We start from the raw sequence: 13,963 nt of genomic DNA, 5'->3' as shown, positions 1-13,963 counted from the left end.
TCTCTCTCTCTCACGACGTAAAGTTGAGTTTACATTGTAATGTCCGTGGTAGGTGTAGTTGAAGGCAACAGATCTAGAGGCCGCAGCCATACTCGTTGGTCCGATCAGATCCGCACCGCTTTGGACAGTACAGTGTACAGCGCGCTGCATGACGCCGTGGACAGGGGAGAGTGGAAAAAGATCCTAAGATTGAAGCTCATGGGTGATGGTGGTCACGACCCTCAGACATGAGGAACACGACTCGAGGAGGAGGAGGTGGTAGGACCTCTTGTAAGTCCGCACGGATAGGTACCACCACCCGGCCCATTTCTGCCGTGAAGCGGTAATTAATGCGTTTCGGTTTGAAGGGCAGGGCAACCGTTGTAACAATACCTTAGAACTGATATTTCAAGGTGGGTGGCGCATTTACGTTGTAGATGTATATGGGCTCCAGTAACCACTTAACACCAGGTGTGAGCTCGTCCATTCATCTATGCAATAAAAAAAATTTATAGACAGTTTTACTAAGACCTCAAACACGCCACAAAGTCGGCAAGGCGTTTAGGTACATTATGACGTCCGTGAACCTTTAATAGCTAAAAATCAAGTGGGCATCTTTCCCGTCCATTTGGGCCAATAGCAAAACGTATGGTAAATTATCCAGTTCATAGTTGACAAATTACTGTTAAATAATAGTGTGCTACTGTGTCCTACGAGAAGTCGGGCCGCCTTAAACGAATTAACTCACACATACATTAATTTACATGATTGTCTACGTACTAATCTTCTAGATGTGCATTTAAACTGGGAAGATAAAGGTAATAAGAGAGAGAGGGAGAGAGAGAATCTATATATTATTACGTGAAGCAAAAACTTTGTATCTCTTTTTACGAAAATTGCGCGGACGGAGGAGTATGAAATTTTTCACACTTATAAGAGAAGAAGTGCACAATGCTAATATTTTTTAAAATAATGCATAAAAGTTACATTAAATCAATAAAGAAAACATTACACACACTACATAGGTACCATGTATTTGACGCACACACGCATGCATACTATTTATTGTCAAACTTTTGTTCTTGACGTCTGTTGTCAAATTGAGAATAGATTAAATATTGTTTGTCTTTGTTAATATTTTTTATAGTGTAGTCTTAGCGAAATTTGTGATTATAGAAGTATAAAATACAATCATAATAGTGTACAAACTTACAATTCCAATTAGTTATAGTTGAATTTCGACTACTGCGGGACCTCTAGTACACTTTATTGCACACCAAAACACAATTTACATTCAAAAACAGTCAACAAGCAGATACATTTGTACAATAGGCGGTCTTATAGCTAAAAGCTGTTCTCTCTATCTCTCTTCCAGACAACCGTTTAATTTACAGAAATTCTGGATAATATAAAAATATAGCAATTAGTTCAAAGGTTCATAAAACGTTTCTTATAGTTCCAGTCTGATTTGTTGACCATAAAGCCACTGATGTGGAATTAATGGGTGGGTTGAAATGGTATTGTAACAGCATTTATGGCCAGTATTGTAGCACTATGATTTTAATTTTATTTTTTCCCGATTCATTTTTATATATTGTACTTGTAAGTACTTATACTTATAGCCGATATGATTACACGCCTTTTGAAGTTCGTTGATGATTTTGGTCTTCAGCCTCGCCTAATCCAATTATTTCATTCGTCCCTCACTCCAATATAGACTGACCCAAAGGGTTATATTTTAGAGGGTGCTCATTAACTAACCGAGTATTGTACACGATAATCGAGATATATTATTTTCTGATATCATTAGTAGATAATTAATTTCGACTAACTTACGATACAAGATCAAAATGATATTAGTGTTAATGAGTTATTTCATTAAAATCACATAAGTTTTTATAGCAGCAACACAGTACATTCATGTTGGTATCAAAATCGTTTTCGGATTTAAATTTAGTTCAGGAACTAATTGTCTTTCTGTGTATATTTCTCTGATAAGCGTTGCTAAGCCATTCATCCGATTGTGATGAACTTTGGTACAGCTATCGGCATTCTAGGGAAGGTTCTTTCATAGCACCATCAACGTAAAATTGAGGCGATCGAGAAGTTTCTAGAATTTTTCTTTCTTACCAGTGACAGTCACGGCAATCACATATATCTAAATTATTTACAAATTTGATCTAACTTTTACGCTATCGAGAACGTTAAAAAACTCGCACTAAGCACACAGAAAATAATATATCCCGATTATCGTGTACTATACTCGGTTAGTTAATGAACTCCCTCTAAAATATAACCCTTTGGGTCAGTCTATATTGGGGTGAGGGAAGAACTAAATAATTGGATTAGGCGAGGCTGAAGAAGACACATCTAAATTAATCGTCACTTCCTTGAATAATCACGGTCCTTTGAATACTATTATTACCACTGCTATTATCATTGCCACTATAATGCAATTATTATTGCCACTATTTATAATGAGATCGTTCGCCTGCTCTAACGTGACAGGCCCTATTCATATCGAGGGTTGAAAGGCTATTTGGGTTAAGCGACATTTTTTCAACTTTACAGGAAAGCCATTTAAAGTTTAAAATTCGGAAAAAGTATCATAACAAACAAAAAAAACTTCTTCAGCTATTTGAATGAGGTAAACATATTTATTTATTTAATATATTTTGTACACACAGCTGTTAGACACGAAACACGACAATAAGGATACAGAGTACAAGGGCACTACTTATTTCATGTTGAAATCTCTTCCAGTAGTTAGTTAGTAGTGTCCTTAATTTAAGTTCAATTAAAAACATCGAATTGTTGATGCTAATACCGAATAAAACGGATCTTTAATTACAAAGATAAATGTCGCTTAAAAGCCTTTCACCCCTCGATATCTAAATTTTTTTAAGTGATTGCCAGCGTAGACTGAGAGATAACTCCATCGTGATCCTGGTCAGGTGGTCGGTGACCCCGTAAACACCGCATATTGTATACCAGAGCTTACCTGAAGACTCACGTCGCGTCTACACTGTGAAATTAGTTTTTTTTTTCCTACCTATGCTGATAGCCTTGAGAGGCTATTTCAGCTTCACCCTAACGTGTGTAGGTGAGCTCACGGGGCTCAAACCGGAGTGATGCTAACACTGACCCTAGCAAGAGCAGTGCTTCGCAGAATCTACCACCGGATTGGAAACGCGACCCACTGAGAAGAACCGGCGAGAAACTCAGTGGGCTAGAAATTAGTTGCATGACACTAATTTCACCAAAAAATCCTGCAGGGCACGAAACTTATTTGCATTCATGAAATTAATGCATGCATTACGAAAATGTTAAATTACACGTAAAACTGTTGGTAAAACTAATGTCACGAAATTAACACTAGATTTACCAGACCAGTCATTTTGACTGGTCGTGCAACTTCAATTCAAAATTACTACTACATTAAATATTTGCTTTCCAAAATGATTTTATGATTTTTGTAGGTATAAGTAGAGAATACATTTTATGAACTTAATTTTACTTTATATAATGTTAGTAACAAATATATTTTTTGTTATAACTATTTATACCACTAATTTCGTAATGTAAATTCGCCCTTATGCTAAAGCAACGTCTTTCGTTCCACACATTTTTCAATTATTCAGCTCGAAAAAAGGTTACGTATGTTGTAAATATTCAAAAATAACATTTGAGTGTCGGATTAAAGAAAAGCACACATACTTATATTGTAAATTGTGTATTAACGATACAGATGAAGCATACGCTCATTACAATCACGCTTTTTTAATGCTACCCACATTTTTCATTTATCCATTGTCAAAGGTACTCTTTAAGGCATGGCTTTTTGGAAACTGCTGAAATTTGCTTATCGCCATTAGTTCTTAAGAATGTCACTATGGTGTTGGTATTTATTTTTAATTTTCCTAATGTACAATAATTTATGGTTTAGGTCACCTAATTTATATTGAACATTCCTCTAAGGATCTAATCTAGATTTTAGGAAACACTGTTCTGTATTGGAAGGCAACTTTCACGAACGGTTGAATTATAAATGAATTTGTCCCTAAAGATATTTCCACCATAATTAATTTACCATTCAGAGTACATCTAGATTCCTATACAACAGCGGTCGGGAAACTTTTTTGATTATTACCTCAAAATATTTTTGTGTAAGTTGATATTAATTACCCATGGCGAAGAAAAAAAAAACGAAATCGCTTCTTTTTAGCATCTTTCATATTATAGCCCCCATGATAATTTTTAAAAGAAAACAATAACTAAAAATTTAACGATTCTAAAGAAATTTCACTTCAACATATATTTTTTACTCACAAAAGTTTTACCCCCCAAAATTTCATTTTACCCCATTTGGGGATAATTTACCCCGGTTCCCCGACCGCTGCTATAATACAACGATAGCCAATTAACATACTAGACAATTGACATTATTGTTATTTACTAGTGTAAGCGCCAAAATAACTACTAACAACTTTTTTTCTGTGTTTTTTTTGTTTGTTTTTTGATCCCTCGCTCCTCTTGTTGTATTGTGAAAATTAACGTCAATTTGCCTTTTCATCTGAACCATTGAATCGATTAATGCGTCCTGTGAACTTCGCCTGACACACTAACGACGCGTGCACCGCACACGTGTTAATCTCATTGTACTCTCAAACTTGCTATATGCGGGACTCAATCATTTGTTATTCATTGCATAATGCTGTTCGAAAACGATGAATGTTTCATCAAATAAAATTCAATTAAATAAATTGTCCCGTATTGCATAACGTCGTTATTGGTCCAATTAAAAATGGCCGCTGTAATAAACTTGTGATGACGTATAACAAATAAATCATGACCACACAAACCCCGGAAATCCTATCCTCGAGAATCCTATTTGTGTTTCGTTCAGCCCAAACCCGTAGCAAAACTTACTTCACGTATTCAGACGGGACATACGAGGAGGAGTACAGCTGCTGGCCTCCCGCCATCTGCATGATCTTCATATCCCTGGTGGAGATCATCTTCTTCGTTTACGATGCCGTGCACGGGAACACGCAGGCCAACGGGCCCATCGCCCAGATATTCATCTACAATCCTCACAAGAGACAGGAAGCGTGGCGTTTCCTGACGTACATGTTGGTCCACGTTGGGTAAGTTCAAAATATATTTTCTTAAAGTACATTATCGGTTTAATTTCACGTGACTAGAATATTTAAAAATCTCCTATGTCTTGAATATTGTTTTATAAAGCACTAGCGGCCTGCTCCGCTCGATTTTTAACAAAAATTTGAAACGATATTTGACGTTGTTTTATTTTTTTAAATAAAAGAACACTTATTGCGGCATAACTACAATAGTTAGATTAATACTGTTGCGAAACTTTTTTAAAATAAAAATGTGTTCTACAAAGTCGTAGTACATTATTTTTTTCTATCATCAATCATTTTCGCAGCGCATGCGATGTAAAGAATATTTTAGGAAATTTTTTTACACCTTGGGTTACATTATTGGAGTTTTAGTAATTTTTTTCAAAAAAGATCTTATTATACACTAATGTGTAACTTCCAAAGAGTGAAAGAATTTTTCATATCGGTAATTTCGGAGCCTATTCAATACAAACAAACAAACAAATCTTTCCTTTTTATAATATAGCATAGATAACTGCTTCACGGCAAAAATAGGCTGGGTGGCGATACCTACCCGCTAAAAAGGCTTGTCCGTTGGGTCATTAATATTTTCGGCCATTGCAGTGACTAGGAATCAATTTAACTATATCATAATTGTTTTATCATAAAATAAAACTTGTGGGGTCCTATGTACAGCGGCGTTCCCTAGGACTGCAACAACAACATAATAAAATAACCTCCAAACCAAGTATCTAGCAAATGAATTTGTTTAATTTCAGCGTAGTCCATCTGCTAGTAAATCTCCTGGTGCAGCTGTTCCTCGGTGTTCCTCTAGAGATGGTGCATCGATGGTGGCGCGTGGTCCTGGTGTACCTGGCCGGCGTGGCGGCCGGCTCTCTGGCCACGAGCCTCACGGATCCTAAAGTCTATCTGGCCGGTGCTTCCGGAGGCGTTTACGCTTTGATTGCAGCTCACATCGCCACGATCATAATGGTTGGTTATATTTTATGGTTTTTTTCTAAAATATTACTTAGTACTCGACTATTATGGAAACCACAGTGCTGATGTTTTGACAAGGGATGATCTTCGATCGAGCGAATGTCATCGAAACTTGTATACATGCAAAGTTATATTGAAAATGTCCTTAGCCTGTTCAGGTTGAGGGGGAGGGTGATGGGAGAGATGTGCTAGGCACTAAACGCTTCATTTTCCCCCCTTTGCCTTTTCATGAGTTCTGTCTCAAGCGAGGTTTGGATTCAACTCCGACATGCCCCGCCCTCCATCCCCAGCCCTCCATCCCCAGTGGAGGGTGGAAGTCCGGCGATTTCCTCCAGACCAAAAAAAAAACCTGTTCAGGTTTCCCTCAATTCTTCTATAACAGCTGCTATGATAGCCGCCACGGCGTCAACGTTATAAACAAAAAAAAATGGTCCTCAAACGTAAATAAATACCACGTCAAAAACGAGACGTATACGTCATACCACACCTTTAACAAATGAAAACCGCTAATCTAATTTAATAATAATTATACCAAATTTCCAGTTAATCTTACGTTTTGAAGGGGGTCAAAATCATGTTCAAAGATTCCGTTACATACTAACATACTAACATACATACGTTTGAAGCTATGAAAACTAATAAAACTATTTTTAATTCAAATTCATAAAAAAAAAAAAATATTTTTTAGTTGGATTTTCTATAAAAGAGTATTTTGTTAGTTTTTTTTTAACTATTATGTATTTTTAATTTTTTAGTTGAATTTTTTTTTTTTTTTTTTTAGTATTGAATTGTCCCCGGTGCTTAATAAGTATACCAAATTTCCAGTTAATCTGACGTTTTTAAGGGGGTCAAAATCATGTTCACAGATTCCGTTACATACTAACAAACATACGTCTGAAGCTAATAAAAGCGTATTAAAAAATACCGAACTGTCATTAGAGGGAACAAGCGGCAATCTATTAGATTAGCCTCTTAAACCTTATAGTTCTCACTCATTTCTTTCTAACACCCTGTATATCAGGTTTGACACATTCAAAAATGAAATCTATATTGGTGAACATTAGGTTGCTATTATTTTTCGGCCTAAGAATCATGATGTCGGTAATAGTAACGCTATCTGTTGTCAAATAGGAAAAACTGGAGCACATTTTTAATGGTCTGAAACATTGTACACACCATTCGAAAAAGTTGCAAAAAAAGTATGGTATAGACAAGATTTATATTTAAAGGGAAGCGAGGAAATGTGATAATGAAGTTTGGTTCGTCATTTCAGAACTGGTCAGAAATGGAGTTCGCGATCATCCAGCTCTTGGTGTTTCTGCTGCTGGCGGCTGTGGACATCGGCACCGCGGTGTACGACCGGTATTGGCGGCACGTGGCCCAGAACATCGGTTACGTGGCGCATCTGGCCGGCGCTATAGCAGGTAACTCATGGCTTAGTCCGCACGGGTAGGTACCACCACCCTGCCTATTGAGTCCGCACGGGTAGGTACCACCACCCTGCCTATTTCTGCCGTGAAGCAGTAATGCGTTTCGGTTTGAAGGGTGGGGCAGCCGTAGTAACTATACTTTAGACCTTAGAACTTATATCTCAAGATGGGTGGCGCATTTACGTTGTAGATATCTATGGGCCTCAGTAACCACTTAACACCAGGTGGGCTGTGAGCTCGTCCACCCAACTAAGCATTAAAAAAAAAGCTTAGTTAGCGTCATCGATAGTTGTTGGCATACAATCCCGTTTTCGCAAGATAGCCGTCGGAACTCCGTTGTACGTGAGGAACTTGGACCTCCATAACGACTTGGACCCAGAGTCCATCATCGAGACAAGATTGGGAAACACTGGTCTAACCTATACAAATCAGCAAGGTACATTGCGCGCTGATGTTTCAATTGAGTTTTTAATTGATTTCAACATGGCATCGTTAAGAGTAAGGACTCTTAGACTAGGGAATCCACGTTTGAAGAGATATAAAACAATTTCAGGTCTGCTGGTTGGCATTGGCGTATTAAGGAATCTGGAGAAGAGGAAGTGGGAGAGGCGCCTGTGGTGGGCGGCCATACTCCTGTACTTCACGCTAATGATCGCTGGGGTACTCGCCAACATATTCTGGACGGAGAGGTTCGTGATATAAGACAATACAAGCTTTAATTCAACAACGATAAGGACGATTTTTGTAATGTTAATAGTTGTTACATGTTCTCGTTTTTATAATTTTGAGTTTGTTAGTTTCGCGCGAGAAATACGCGATCGTTTAAGCGACTTTCGATCATGTGCCTTTTAAAATTAAGGTCAGTTTGGTTCGGTGCACGACTTGCGGTGAAGGTATCTTCCAGTGGACTTTCTTGTTTTACTTTTCTTCGGCATTATTTATAAGGCCTATTTTATGAAAGTGTGGGTAGTCTTTAACTGCGCACGTGTTATTACTAAGAGCAACGATTGTACCGAACGCTCGCATAGCGATGTGAGTATTTGTGGGGAAAATGCAGCCGAAGTTACACCGCTATTGTCGCGGACTGTACCAACAAAAACGATTGATTGATGCTGATTTTTGAATTATCGGGGGAAAAAAATGATTGAGCGAACTTTATAAAATAAAGAGTACATTGTATTGCAATAAAACATGAATAGTATAATATACTGTTGTTAGGACCTCTTGTGAGTCCGCACGGGTAGGTACCACCACCCTGCCTATTTCTGTCGTCAGTATGCTTCGGTTTGATGGGCAGATGTTGTGCTGTTAAAACTGAGATTTGGATATTATATCACAAAGAGGCAGCGGAATTTATGTTGTTGATATCTATGGACTTCGGTGACGATTATCACCCACTGGGTCGTGAGTGCGTCCTATCTTCGAAATTCAATAGAACATATCGTCGCTTGAAAGGCAAACGTGACTAAGCGACAATGCGTGAACTTTACAGTAGACTAATATTAAGTTGAAATACCTGAAAAAAATCTATTTTAACGAATCTAGCTGTAGGATTGAAATGATTTTAGTAAACCTAGAAATTTTTTTTTTTGCGCGTCGATTATGGTTATTGCCTATCATTTATATATAAAGCAGTTATTGTCGCTTAGTCACGTTTGCCTTTCAAGCGTCGATATACACTTAATGATGATTTTTTATCTGATGTTCAAAAATCAGCCTAAATGAGATTTAATGTATTGAGAAGTTTCAATCATTGTTTCTTTGATACAAAGAAGCGTATTGCGCCGGTAGTCAGCCTAAGGAAAAATTAACAAAAACTATACAATTTTAATAGAGTAGCAGCTATTTTTTTTATTTTGTAAATTTTAGCTTTATCACAATACCAATGTACTTGTAAATATTTATTTGAGCATAATAATTGTAATGTTATTGTTAGAATTTTCAGTGTTAATTTTCTATTTACGTACATTAATGAACAAATGCCGTAATCCGGTATTTTTTTTGTTGCCATAAACCTTTAAAAATGTATTATATAATTATTATTATTACATAAGTGAAAATGTACTATTATTATTTTTTCTAAGGCATACGCATTTATGTGAAATTTTAATTTAAACTATGAATTCTTATATTGAACTTCGAATTTAGAAAGTGCCCTTACGGTTTTCGCGTTTATATTCAGTATTGCCAGATAGAAAAATGTTTTAAAGATTACCATATTCAAATTTGATGTTAGTTGAAATGGAGTATTAATGTTTTTGAGATCAAAGAGTGCCTTAATAGGGATGAAGTGAGATAAAAAGTTTGTTCGGGATAATAGTATATTCAATTGCACAATTTGGATATGTCTAATAACACGGATGATAATGGTGTGGTGGGGACATCTTGGGAATGTAAGAGAAGGGATCAAAATATTAATCACTCACTGGGACAGTGTTGATTTGGGGATTTGATTCGTTTTTTATTAAGAGTATGTGAGTATTTGAGTTAAAGTACCATATTGGGTGAATTAGAAATAACCCAAATTTTCGACTAGGGCCCTAATTTTTTTTTCAAAATATCCAAGAAAACGGCAAAAGTTGTGTTCAATTTTAGTGAAAAACTTCGAAATTTACAAAAAGGAAAAAATGTAGAGGAGAGATAAAAAAAAAAAAAACTACCCGCAAATTTTTTCTATAAGATTTTCGCAATGCCTAAGTAGATTTTAGCTCGTTTCTGGTATCCAGTAATATAAAGTGCCTTATCTGGGGTATATTCGTGCCTTATTACAGTATTTTTTATGCATTTACGAGATTAATTTTAATGTGTAATTTATAATTGTTGAAACAATGGCGGTAGGGCGTCTTGTGAGTCCGCGCGGGTATGCACCACCTTCTCGCCTGTTTCCCCCGCGTAGCAGTAATGCGTTTCGGTTTGAAGGGTTTGGTAGTTGTTACACGATCGATAATTCGACCTCACGTCTCAAGGTAGGTGACCGCACAGCTCCGGGAACTATTTAATACCAGTTAGACACGTTCACACGTATTACTGCTGGTAGGACCTCTTGTGACTCCGCACGGGTAGGTACCACCATCCTGCCTATTTCTGCCGTGAAGCAGTGATGCGTTTCAAGAGTGTGGCAGCCGTTGTAACTATACTGAGACGTTAAAACTTATATCTCAAGGTGGGTGGCGGCATTTACTTTGTAGACAGATGTCTATGGGCTCCAGTAACCACTTAACACCAAGTGGGCTGTGAGCTCGTTCACCCATCTATGCAATAAATAAAAACATCGCTGTAATTAGTGATTAAAAATATATCATCACGCACAAATTTATGACGCTATCTTTTTAATTACGGATAGTTCACTTATTTTAAGACCTCACCTCGAGAATTGCTTAGCCTCGACTGCAAACATTGAAATCAATAAAATTAATATCCTTGGTTACTTACTCTGAACAATCGTTGTGAAATAATAATAAAAAAAATTAAAACAAAAAAAAACCTTCCAATAGAATAATACTCTCTTTGTAAACGTAGGTGAATATTTGGAATCAACCGAAGTCTCTGTGTATACACAGATGAGTTTGTCGGTAGCTTCTTGACTATAGAAAATTTTGAGTGATGCTAGATGGATGATAAGTTAGGGCTACTTGTAAATTCTGGTGACTTATCATCGTTCGGGCCGTGAACAGTCTTCCACATTTATAGGATTAAAACACAAACCAGACCATATCTTTCAGCTGTAGCTCTGTGATAGGATGAGATGATTTTAATCTATGTAATTATATGTAAAATTAAATATTAAAATATAAGTGGGTAGTTTGAGAATAATATGTTGGAGTGAATATAAAAAAAACGAATGTGTGTTTGTTTACGTTTGTCGTCTGCGCCTTATTGCCGTAAAGTATTTGTGGGTAGGTTCAGAGAAGATTGTTGTCATAGGACACGTCAGAAGAAGTTTTTACAAACCGGTGTATTTTTCGTTTAGCTATAGTCTGAGAGCATTACATCTGAAGCTTTCAAAAGGCAATTTCATGATGATGATACTATCACATCGAAGGGTAAAGGCGGTTCAAGCGACATTTCGCTTAACACGCAACATTTATCTTTGTAATAATTAAAGGTGCGTTTTATTTGGTACTAGCGACCCGCCCTCGCTTCGCTTCGGAAACTGTAATTTATTATTGATTTCTCCACTATTTAACGGATGTTATTATACATATAAACCTTCCTCTTCAATCATTTTATCTATTAAAAAAAACCGCATCAAAATCCGTTGCGTAGTTTTAAAGATTTAAACATACATAGGGATATAGGGACAGAGAAAGCGACTTTGTTTTATACTATGTAATGATTAGCATCAACAGAAAGGAAAATTTGTCTTAAAGTATTGCAGTTTCAGGGGCCTGTTGCGGCTGCCTATATATTTCCACCCTGAGTATATTTCATCATAGATGGCGTGTCACTCAAAATACGCATATTTATTTAATAATTTCAATAATCATTTGTACTGTGGGAATACTTAGTTGCACCGAGCAGTTTCAAAGAAATCACCACAATTAGAACTTTCAATAGTGAATGTACTCTAAAAAATGAAGGTAGTTGAAAAAAAAACCCTACTGATTTAAGTTGTGAATTATAAATTATCAGTATTTTTATTTTTAAATTAATTAAATTTTTAATGCAAACAATTAAATACGTTTGGTTACTTATTATTATAATTTATTATTTATCTATTGAACATTAACGATGTGTGCTCTTAAGGAATGCAGGATAAATAAATTTACAAATTCATTATTTAAGTACCTCTACCTGTGTGTGAAATTGTTCAAAGCTTACAATTCTCTGTAAATAAATGTGTTCAATATTTAAGATAAGTGATTAATTATTTTTATACGGAATAAAGAAATGGGCCTTTGTTGTCTAATTTGAACATGTATGATGTTCTATGCTATTGATTTATTGTTATTTAAAAATGAGTGACAATAACAGTGGAGTGTGTGCGAGTGGACCACAGATTAACTTGAATGTGAACGAGGATAAATGTGGGTTATTTAATCCATTGACTGCTATGTAGGTCACCGTTATCAATACGCCGGAATATCTAGTAGACTCTGGGAAAGACGAATCCGAAGATACCGAGTATTAATATATTTGTAAGAGATCTAAAAGACTAAATCTATTTATATATATAAAATAGAATTGCTGTTCGTTAGTCTCGCTAAAACTCGAGAACGGCTGGACCGATTTGGCTAATTTTGGTCTTGAATTATTTGTGAAAGTCCAGAGAAGGTTTAAAAGGTAGATGAATATGAAAATGCTCGGTTATTAAATAAAAATAACAATTTAGTTTTTCCTTTGATGTGTCCCCCGTCGGACGGATTCCTTTTGTTTGTTTTATGTTTATTTTATACAAAAGTTTAGGTCTTTTATTTATCGATTGAGGCACTGCGAAGTCTGCCGGGTCAGCTAGTCATAATTAAAAATGAAAGTAAGAAAAGTTGGGCAATCCAAGCGCTTGGTGACAGAAATCGACTTAATTACTCAAGTGACAGTCAAAGGGTTAAATAACCAACATTTATTATTAACGTATGTGTCTAATCCAGTGATTCTCAACCACTGTTCCGCGGCACTTTTGTGTGCCGCCAAATTTCAAAAGTGTGCCGCCAAATTTTGCGAATATTTATATTAATGTTAATATTATTAAATTATATCATTTTAAAAGAAAAAATATTTTAAACATGTATATATATTTAAATCCACAAAAAAAAATTATAGTATATTTTAGTTTATTTCGTATATTAAATTTTTTTGATAAACTATTTATGCAGTGTGTTCTAGTAAGTAAATAATTTTTATCTTTTTTTTTGTGTGCCGCCAAATTTTGAAATCGTTAAATATGTGCCGCAACAAAAAAAAAGTTGAGAATCACTGGTCTAATCTATCAAACTAGTAAACACATTACGGCCTTAAAATTAGTCATTAAATAAACAAAATGTTTATACTCGTCTAATTAGGACCTTAGATTTTTGAATTCCCTCAAATCATTAAGGGACCAATTTAAGGATCAATAGCGAAGAACAAAAAGAAATTACTGTTGTTCTGTATTTCAATTAATTAATGTTAATGTTGGAAAACAATAATTTATTAATGGCAACCCCGTTGTTGCGCTCTGGCAACTACCTACTGTTAATGTTTAGTTCCTGTTTAATATTTAATAATTAAAATGTAAACGTACAGTGATTGTGTTGTGAAAATATTTCATTTTAAATTCAATTTGAATAAATACATTTTATTACACGTTCTTGTCTTTTTATTTTATCAAATAACTGGTCGAGTAGGGTGTTCATGTTTTTTGACTTTGAGGGTCTTGTTTCCGAAGTGCCAGATTTTGATATTTTTTCTCATTTCCGGGAAAATTTGGTGCTTTTATTTTTATCTGTGCTGGAT

At 35.7% G+C, this 13,963-nt stretch overlaps 1 protein-coding gene across 4 annotated transcripts in view; it reads left to right on the top strand.

Annotated features, from left to right (window-relative positions):
- Nucleotides 1-13,813, top strand: part of LOC101736190 (rhomboid-related protein 2) — a 51,020-nt gene extending 37,207 nt beyond the window's left edge. For 2 of the 4 annotated variants that reach the window (XM_012692748.4, XM_004928911.5), the window contains 4 exons: nucleotides 4,886-5,126; nucleotides 5,882-6,095; nucleotides 7,375-7,525; nucleotides 8,085-13,813. In XM_012692748.4, the coding sequence (XP_012548202.1) occupies nucleotides 4,886-5,126; nucleotides 5,882-6,095; nucleotides 7,375-7,525; nucleotides 8,085-8,233 (755 nt within the window). In that variant the 3' untranslated portion in view covers nucleotides 8,234-13,813. The remainder of the gene's footprint in view (nucleotides 1-4,885; nucleotides 5,127-5,881; nucleotides 6,096-7,374; nucleotides 7,526-8,084) is intronic. The other 2 variants (XM_012692750.4, XM_012692749.4) reach the window with 1 other exon arrangement.
- Nucleotides 13,814-13,963: the final 150 nt, after the last annotated feature.

Source organism: Bombyx mori, chromosome 16, assembly GCF_030269925.1.
Source record: "Bombyx mori chromosome 16, ASM3026992v2".
Taxonomy (NCBI): Eukaryota; Metazoa; Arthropoda; class Insecta; order Lepidoptera; family Bombycidae; genus Bombyx; species Bombyx mori.
The sequence above is the reverse complement of the archived record's forward strand: the minus strand, read 5'-3'. Positions and strand labels throughout refer to the sequence as shown.